A 9,891-nucleotide genomic window follows, 5' to 3' on the forward strand; every position below is an offset into this window, starting at 1 on the left:
TTTAGTCTCAAAACAAAAATAAACACAACGCGAAGTACTGAAAAAAAAACCTATACGGCACTGACCTGCTACATTATTTGGTGAACCGTGACCAGGATAGGGTTTGTACTACAATGGTCAGTGGCACGTGCTACTCACTTCGAGAGCCCTATTCAGTGATTCGGACTTGGCTGAATTCTTTTGTTGTCAGTTTCTATTGTATTGTGGGTTTTTTTTTATTTCTTTAGCTGTCGCTTTTCTTTGTAATGGATTTGTGGGTTTGAGAATTCATGCATGCTGTTCGTGAGTTGAAATATTTAGTAGATTATTTTTGTACTTGATTTTTTAAGCTGCATTTTTTCATCATGCAGTTATGTTTAGAGATGATAGAGAATTTTTGCGTCAGAGAAATTATCCCCCAGCACATGTTCAGACCGGAAATGGTGTCCGTTGTGAAAGTTTGGGTAAGTCCAGCGAAATTAGAGTAAATGCTATCGATAGACGGATAGAAGAGTTATCAGCAAAGTGTGATTTTTTAGAGAAAGAGCTTAAAACGAAGTATTTTAAAAATGGTCTTGCTTTTGAAAATGTTAGTCACACGGTTAGAGAGAATCGAACGCACGTGCAATCTGACAATTATTTGGCACATTCACGTCATTCAAAGCATAGGAAAGAAATTAAGTCGCCAACATTTGATGGTAGTTTTGACATTCATGAATTTTTTATTCAGTTTGAACAGGTTGCTAAGTGGAATGGGTGGAGTAAGATAGAATGTGCAAGTCAGCTTATTATGAGTTTACGGGGGTCTGCAAGACATGTGTTATCCGAAATTCCTGTGACAAAGTCTGACAATTATGATGTTTTAAAAGAAATTTGTAAAAACTATTTCAATCCCGGAGAAAACATGAAAGCTTACCAAGTTGAGTTTAAAACAGCGCGTAGACAAAATTGGGAAACAGTCGAAGATTTTGGTTATGCTTTGAAAAGGTTAGCCTTAAAATCATATCCACATATTCCCTATAAATACTTAGAACCTCATATTGTTGACCAGTTTATCTTTGGTTTAGGGGATATTGATTTGCAAAAGCATGTTCAGTTTAAACATCCCTCCACAATTGAGAAAGCGATAGGTCTAGCAATAGAATATGAGAGTTTCGTAAGTAATTTTGTCGCAAACCAAATGCCTGTTTCAGTTCACACGAGTGACAGTGATTTTAATAATCTAAAAGCATTTATTAGGGAAGAAATTCAGAGAGCGTTTTGTGAACATTTTGTTGATGAAGTTGATTCTTTACAGAATTCAAACATGTCTGATTGCCAAATCTTTTCACATAATATTACCAGTAAATCGTGCCATCTGGTTGGTCATTGTTCTGAAAATTCAAGTTCGTTAGAGACAACTCATACTCTCGAAAAACCTTCAGGGACTAATGCCATGGTCGGGTCATTAGTTTCAGGCCGTTCAAACCTTACCGAACACAGTCGACCATTCGAGGTAGAGTCGCAGAACCAAACAGAAACTGGTAAAACGCCGGATAAAGTTCAATGTTCCGAAGAAAATGCATGTCTTGGGGAAGTTACTGTAGTACACGATGTACATGTGCCTGTTGACTTTAAGTCCAATTCTACATGTAATTCTGTAACAGATGAATCCGAGTGTTCTAACACTGAGTTTCAGACCGATTTTAATACAGTTGCACCTTTGGTTAAAATTTATGAAAAGAAAGAGAACGAGCACATGGCGAATTCTGTCCTGGAATGGAAGCTCGATGGAAGAACTGTTCCCCCTGGTAAAGTCAATTCTTGTATGAGCGGTGAAATCCCCTTACAGTTGTCGTTCGTGGGTACTACTTCTATGTACAAGCCCGTCAGCCCAGTATTGTACCCTTACTGCCGACCCGAGCATCCGAAGGGAATTGGCTAAATGTGTTTTGATATTACAATGTCAGTTGAAAGTTAGAGCGATGTAGCATTTACGTGTTCGTTGATTTGTTTATTTTTGTGGCTTATAAACTAAATTAGATTTTTTGTAAAATTTGATAGGTTATTAAACACGCGTAAATCTAGTAGGTTAGTCTAACAGTAACTATCCTCTGTCGATCTTGTTGACAAAACTGGGATAGTATGCCTGTTAATAACCCGTGTAAACATGTAATACTTTTATGTACTGTAAAGTTCCGTGTGCTGTGTGATAGTGTGATGATTTGATATATGGATTCAGTTATGATATTTATGACATGATTATTAATAAATTCTTTTGATTTTTCAGACCACGTATTAACCAGTTTTATTGCAGTTTATCCAGACACCAGGCTGGCTAATGTGAAATTTGGAAATGGACTGAAACCTGATACATTCAACTCGATATATTTCAATTGTCTGATCGTCATCATAATATCCGATGTTATACCGGTATCCACTGTGTTCACCCTGGAATCAGCGATATCCGTGAAGATTGTGCTAATCGTGTGTAAATGTTGTGTTATACCCATAGTATTATATTCCGGAATGTGTTCCAATAGTGATTGCTGAGGACCATGAAGACTTGTGCTGTGAAGTGAACTTAGCAATGTGACATATTCACCTGATTACGTTTTGCTTATTTTGCATTATGTATGTTTTTGAGGGAATTTGACTGAAATGCACCACTTGATTTTAGTCAAATGCATAGCATTTATCTTTAAGGGGGGAGGAATGTGATAGATCGGGATTTCGTTTTATATTTGTTATTATTAGTATTCCGATCCCGATATGATATTATTCTATTACTTTGGTAACGCCCACTTTATACGTTAACCAATAACTTTAATAACAGTTGTTTTTGTTCTGTCCCATATATAAACCCGTGTAAGTCCTTATTTGACGAAGGAGACGGCTGGTTTCGCTAGCTACTTTTCTCCTGAAGCAGAGAGGGGAAGGAGACGGCTGGTTTCGCTAGCTACTTTTCTCCTGAAGCAGAGAGGGAAAGGAGACGGCTGGTTTCGCTAGCTACTTTTCTCCTGAAGCAGAGAGGGGGAGGGAGACAGCTGGTTTCGCTAGCTTCTTTTCTCATGAGTCCCGGCCCGTCTCGTCTGTCTATTTGAGGTCCCTGTTAAAGTTAGGTTTTAGGGTTGGGGGATTTTAAGTATATGCTATTGCCTTGTGTTCTTATTTTGTTATAATAAATTTATAAAGGGTTGTTAATCTTGGTTTTCATTTACTTTGAGTTTTGGTTTATTATATCTGGTGTATCTATATCGAGAGTAAAGTCGTTTTCATACCTTATTTATAATTTAGTAAAGTTTAATTCTTAATGTAGAGGTCTAATTTAGTCTCAAAACAAAAATAAACACAACGCGAAGTACTGAAAAAAAAACCTATACGGCACTGACCTGCTACACATTGTTTAATATTATATATGTAAATACTTTGATTTTAAACAAAAAAATAAAAAGATTTCAAAATATTAACATTTAAAGACACCATGCATATTCTCTTTGATGTTTCAAACGTAAATCTTGATTTGTGAAAACTCATTTTGTCTCAAAACTCTTTAAACCATTAATCTATTCAAACATACCTTTTTAGAATTCTTTTAAAATGTTTGGATGCTTTATTTATCCAGAAGCAAAGTACACATACTTCAGTCTGTAATTTCCATGAAAAACATCAAAGCTATATAATACATGTGTTGGTGTGTGGTGATTCAGAGTCTGAGGCCTGATAGAATATTCCAAGCATTACAATCATGAATACATTTGTCTATATTTATCTATATTGTACTTTTAAAAATGCATGTCTTCAACATAACACTAATTTGTTAATTTTCCTTTGAAGGTTATAAGTACTGTTAAAAGTGCAATTCTATCCTGATTATGACTGACAGCAATTTGCGAATGGGGGAGTGGGGGGGGGGGGGTCGGGTGTAGACAAGGTCATATGAAAATCAATATCCAACAAAGTCGGGGTCATTCCCATATCATATTGAATTAACAATTAAGGTATTTCAAAATCATCTATTTTTTTAAAGTTCTGAAAGAGTCAAAAAGGGGTTGGATTTTTCTATAAGAAATTCATGTGAGGAAATTAAAATCTAATTTTTCATTCTTGTTAATTTGCTAGTACATATATATTTGTTGATAAAGAGATCTAGCGCTTAATGATGAAAACTGAATTCAAATGTTTGATATTTTTTTCTAAAATTGTAATTATATATCGATTAATTAATTGTACTTTAATTGGTATGTGGTCGAGTCTTTACAAAATTGAATCAGCCTTAAAAAGTGTAGGAATGCATTAACATGCAAAGTACAGTACATATGTATTTGTATATGCCATGACATTATAAATTTAGATAATCCAAATAATAATTTTGGGGGGGGGGGTGTAAATGTATAGAATTTGTATAAAATGTAGAGTGTTCTATCAAATGGAGACTTAATTGCGGTTTTTTGGTTTATAAAGCGTACCATATGTTATAGTTTTAATTTATATTAGTTTATAAATTCGAGATCTGTAGCTATATATTTTAAAATAAAATTATCTCTCTTATCTTATCTCATCGAAGCCGCAAGGCGCACCAAATATTCACAGAGAAATTTGTTTCTTGGGTTTGTGGTTTTATAAATTCTAAGGAATGTTTTATTATTCTTATAATTTATTTTTTAGTACAAAGAGCACTTCCCGTCTCTCTAAAATTTCACGCGCCTGTGAAATCTAAACTAGTTCCTAAAAACTGGGAACCAGCAACAGGCTATTGGCCGGAAGTTGTGCAAGTCCCCCGTTATAATACATATCGAAACCCCGTTCCGGCCTTTTTCTAGAGACGGCCGATAGAAGCAGATATGCCTGTAAGTAACTGGTGGTTCTTTACAAAATATACCTGATTATGTGGCCCAAGACCTTAACTGATGATACATACATGAAATATATTGACCAACGCAAGGATTCAGGACGAAGGACATGGAAAATTACTTGAAGTATCGAGAAACACATGGGTTAAAGCGAAGAGGGGGGTGATGACTTAGATGTAGTCTTTATTTAATGGTAAATTTTTGTTTATTATTCGAAATATATACCATATTCACATTGTTTGTGAACAACACAACCTCTTTTATGGAAGATTCTTGCTGTCAACTGCGCAAAAAGTGCATACCACGTGGGTTACCGTAAACAAACATGGCGGCTCAACACCACGTGGAAAGAAGTGAACTACATGTGTTTCGTCATGACTCGGTTTGCCCCTCGTATGTGCACTTTGTATACATTTACTTTGAAAGTTGTGCAAATGATCATGAAAGTGCATAGATTAGTGCTTAAATTTTGCTAAGAACAAGGAATATTTACAATGTGATACATGAATGCCATTCAATCAAAGCTACACAAATGTCTTGAAAAGCTGGGAATCGTTAACAGTCAAGCCAATGATCTGCAAGTAGCATATATCAGCCGATCGTATGATATTGCGGTAGTTAAATCATTTTGTCGAAAAATCTATCAATACTGAAATATTTTCGAAACTAATGTTGCTGTGAGTTTCCTCTATTTTATACCTCAGTGATCATGCATCTGTTTACTAGGTCTTAAAATATCCCAACGTCAAATGTCAATTTCAGCGAGTGCTACTATACATTTACGGTTCTATGATAGAACCCACGATATGATAGGAAACAAATATATAGCATAGTCCTAGTAGAAGAGTCCAGCTGACGGTGATGATTCATGTTTTACATCTTTCGGGTCTGAATGATACTGAAGTCAAAACACATACTGAAGTCAGCAGCGAGCCTTATACCTAAATTGTGAATGGGTATTTTTTCTTTGAAAATTTTATATAGATATATAATGCTGGTTATATTGATTTGTGGATCTAAACATTAGGGTCTTGACATGCTGATAATTGAAAAATCGTGTGAAGTTAAGAGGTTACACAGCCAACTCTTGAAAGCATACGTTTACTTCATCTTCCCAAGTCAATGTTTATCTTTGATTGTCTTAACACTCTTTTTTGCCAGAAATACACTGTGATCATAATACTGAGTTTCTTTTCTGCATTACTTTCTTAAGGGAAAAAAAAGAGACTTTGAAGTGTTTAAGATGTCATGGCCTTGTTATTTTATTTATTTAAGTGTATTAGTACATAATATAACATCAGAGACCAAAAAGTGAGGATTGAGTTTTGAGAAATTGATATACCAGTATAAAAATAGTTGTAATTTATTTTAAAAAATTCATTTACCAACATTAATAAAAAAATTTAAATAGTCATGCACCTGACTAGAATAAAATTACGTCGCTTGTTTCAATCTCGGGATTTGACAATTCAGCTGATGGTGATGAATCATGTTTTACATCTTTCGGGTCTGAATGATACTGAAGTCAAAACACACCCTGAAGTCAGCTCCATACATTTTCCTGTAAACTGAAAATTTTTATGTATTGAAAACTAACAGGATGGACAGTGTTCTTTTATGGCAGATTATTGTGGATATTTCGGATTGGTTGAGTTGATAGGTCTAGGAATTTGTTGATTGATGCTCCAAAAGGCAGTAATAATGTTTACTTCATAAAAAAGGGGGGCACCAATTCAGGGGAGGGGTTTTGTTTGTGTGTATCCTACCCCTATTCTAGTAGGGCCAGGTGAAGCACTATCGAAAAATTCAGGATGTATTCATTGAATAATTGATGTGATCCAAATAAGGTTTAACTTTTGTTTGGTATTACACAACTGTCTACCTTTAAAATTGCACCGAAATTTGAAGTTGATATCTGCTTTTGGAATATTGCCAGTTTGCTTCATCGTGGTGCAATAACTGATATTGTAGAACTGAAAATCTTTTTAAAGGAAGTTTTCATATCAGAGAGAGAACAATGCTGAAATCTGAATATTTTTGTCCTATATAAGCCCTAGTCTTTAGATTCTCCCTGGAAGAAAATTTGTATAGACCTCAAAATGGAGTATAAAAAAATTATAGCAGGACCTGAATATAATTAGTGATTTTGTGTTTTTTCAGCTCGCTAAAGATTTACTGCATCCCTCTTTGGAGGAGGAGAAGAGAACATGCAAACTGAAGAGATTGGTCCAAAGTCCAAACAGTTATTTCATGGATGTTAAATGTCCAGGTAACTTTCTACTGTTACAGGTGCATTTCATGTGGTCATTGAAATTATCAATAGGGTGGCTCACTACACACAATGCTACACCAAGAAATAGTTTCTCAAATCAGCAGAAAATTACTTTAATATGAAAGATAGCATGATGCATAAGAAGTAAATAAGTCAAACAGTTAGTAATTACTTTATGCAGGGAAATATTCTCCCCCATGTTATTTTTGCCCTTGTTGTCAGCGGATGAAATTAAGACTGGGTGAATTTTAATAACTTGATTATCTCTCTTTAAATACAACTTTGTCTTGGCAAATTCAAGACTTGGCAAAAGTGTTTGCAACAGAAGAAGGGCGAAAATAACCCTGCATAGTTTTTCAGTAAATGCATGATAAGCAGAAGCCCAAAGCAGATTTGAACTTGTGATCACTGTGCTGTTATGATATTCAAACAAATTGAATGGTGCTAACAATTTCACAAAACATTTAAATTGACATCTTGTGATGTGTCTTATAAAGACATGATGAAGTGAGGTACCTTAATAGATGACTACAGTGGCGTGTGATTTAAGAGAGTGAAATTATGAAGAATTCAAAGCAGAATCAGCTTGAAGCTCCTGACAGGGAACTCGGTGAGCATCACGTACAGACACCATAGAAAATCTGCCACAGTGTATCGAGACCTGAAATTTTTTATCCAAACATTTGGTTTTGTCTTAAATTTTATCCTAATCTTCAAAAATACTGCCATGCACTTTGTAAAATCTAAAGTGATGGAAAACTTTCGATCGAAATATTTTTTGGGTCTTGGATTTAAAGAATATATGTGCATGATTGTAGTGCATGCAGTAAATGATAATGTAAGTTGCTCCAAACTTTTAAATGTGAAAAATAAGTGAAGGATCTGCATAAATAGCTGACGGTGATGAATCATGTTTTACATCTTTCGGGTCTGAATGATACTGAAGTCAAAACACACACTGAAGTCAGCAGTGATACACATACATTCTAGATGAAGGGAACTTGTTGAAAACACTTTGCTAAGTAGCATCTGTAAAATTGATGTATAGACAATCTGTTTTGAAGATTTAATTTCTACTTCTTGTTAAGATGATACTCATTGACTCCTTGTCTGTTTTTAAGTTTGAACGTCTGCTTATAAGAAACATCTATAAATTTATTCTTATGAAGCATTTGATGTTAAAATAAAGATTGTGCAGTAATGATTTAAAATAAGCCAGAAAGCTTTGAGTTTGGTCACTGAAACAGTTGATTGACTTGATGACTTTGATTGCAGGATGCTACAAGATTACCACAGTTTTCAGCCACGCCCAGACGGTGGTGTTATGTGTGGGGTGCTCCACAGTGCTGTGCCAGCCCACCGGGGGGAAAGCCAGACTCACAGAGGGTACGGACACTTCCTGTTTACTTGTATATACCTATATACTGGCTATTCACAAGTTTATTGTCCCCCAAGATGGCGGCTATTTGGCTATTTCCCATTGTGAAGCTGAGAGAGATAGTTAACTGTCGAGGGGACTTGCTATTGTCTGATTAGTCATTAGGAAATAGGTACTGCGGAATCATCATTGTTTGGGGGGGGGGGCAATATTTGTGAGTAACCCTTGCCCACAAATTTACGTCCCTACAAACGTATTTACAAGCGTTTGTTAATATATTTATAAAACTGTCCTGATTAAACTACCAATTAAATTACACCCCCAAGAACCAAGAAATTTGGCTGTCCACGAACATTAACCCCCATGATTAAAATGATTCCACAGTATTTAATTATACTAAAGAAAGCTGTCTGTTTGTTGCTGGTAAACGAGTTAGAGTAACCCTTGACTGGTAAAGTGGTATCATGGAGAACAACAATGCTTGTTGTGTAGAACCTGAGTTAGACCTCTCTGATCCTTCAAATATGTGAATGTACACTTCACATATTTTCCACTGTATGAAAAACTGTCTAGAAAAAATATTTTGTTCATTGGCACTCTATCTAAATAGATATATATGAAAAATGTGCATCCCTGTACTTTGAAATCAACAAGGCCTGCAATTGGACGCATTGGTAGGCTCTAGTTCATACAGAATTGAACGTTTTCACTATTCTATAGGTTCATATAAGGAATATATTTGCAAATGTAAATATTTTGTTTTAAACAGTATTTTCATTTTCATAACCAAGTTAACATCCCTCGGCTGTTATGATTAAATGCTGGTATGTTTGATTTGCATAAAGCAAAAATTTTGAACTTCAACCTAAAATTTATGGAAAAAATCAAATTAGGCCTTGTGGATTTTATTGTATGTATAGGGATTGCAAATTTTTTTTTCTATACATCAAATTAGATGGGGATTACGTATTCTTTTTATTTTGAATTTATTTACAATATATGAAGAGCAGATAACATTCTTTGGATGATAACAATACTTTTCAGTTTTGAAGTAAGGATTTATATAACCATAATTTTTTGCATCACAGTTGAGACATTTCCTGCTTTGTTTTTCCAGGCTGTTCTTTCCGTAAGAAGTCGCACTAGACTGACAACGTTATTTATATAGGCTGTATGAGAAAGAGAGGCTGAGATATATGGGGTTGGCATGGCGACCGTCGTCAACATTTGGACTTTGTGATACTCTTCATTTATTATTTTTTCCTGGACAACATGCATAATTGTTTCTTTGATTTACGACCCTGGGTCAGATCATCAATCGTCTCAGAAGATTCCACACCCAGGCTTTGTGTGCTACAACTATAGTACTGATGAATTACTGGTGATACTTTGCTATTTCTATTGAGTGCCAATATTGTTACTCTGTATTA

At 35.0% G+C, this 9,891-nt stretch overlaps 1 protein-coding gene across 1 annotated transcript; it reads left to right on the plus strand.

The window, feature by feature from the left end:
* The first annotated feature begins 4,681 nt into the window (after positions 1-4,681).
* LOC128173637 (40S ribosomal protein S27-like) lies at positions 4,682-9,891 on the plus strand. The gene is made up of 4 exons (XM_052839310.1): positions 4,682-4,808; positions 6,972-7,080; positions 8,359-8,469; positions 9,579-9,891. The coding sequence occupies exons 1-4, from the start codon at positions 4,803-4,805 to the stop codon at positions 9,605-9,607; spliced, it is 255 nt and encodes an 84-aa protein (XP_052695270.1). The 5' UTR covers positions 4,682-4,802; the 3' UTR covers positions 9,608-9,891.

Source organism: Crassostrea angulata, chromosome 2, assembly GCF_025612915.1.
Source record: "Crassostrea angulata isolate pt1a10 chromosome 2, ASM2561291v2, whole genome shotgun sequence".
Classification (NCBI taxonomy): Eukaryota; Metazoa; Mollusca; class Bivalvia; order Ostreida; family Ostreidae; genus Magallana; species Magallana angulata.

Coding starts and splice junctions, on each gene's coding strand:
- LOC128173637 (XM_052839310.1), top strand. Junction 7,081..8,358: donor CATGGATGTTAAATGTCCAG/GTAACTTTCTAC, acceptor CTTTGATTGCAG/GATGCTACAAGATTACCACA. Junction 8,470..9,578: donor GAAAGCCAGACTCACAGAGG/GTACGGACACTT, acceptor TTGTTTTTCCAG/GCTGTTCTTTCCGTAAGAAG.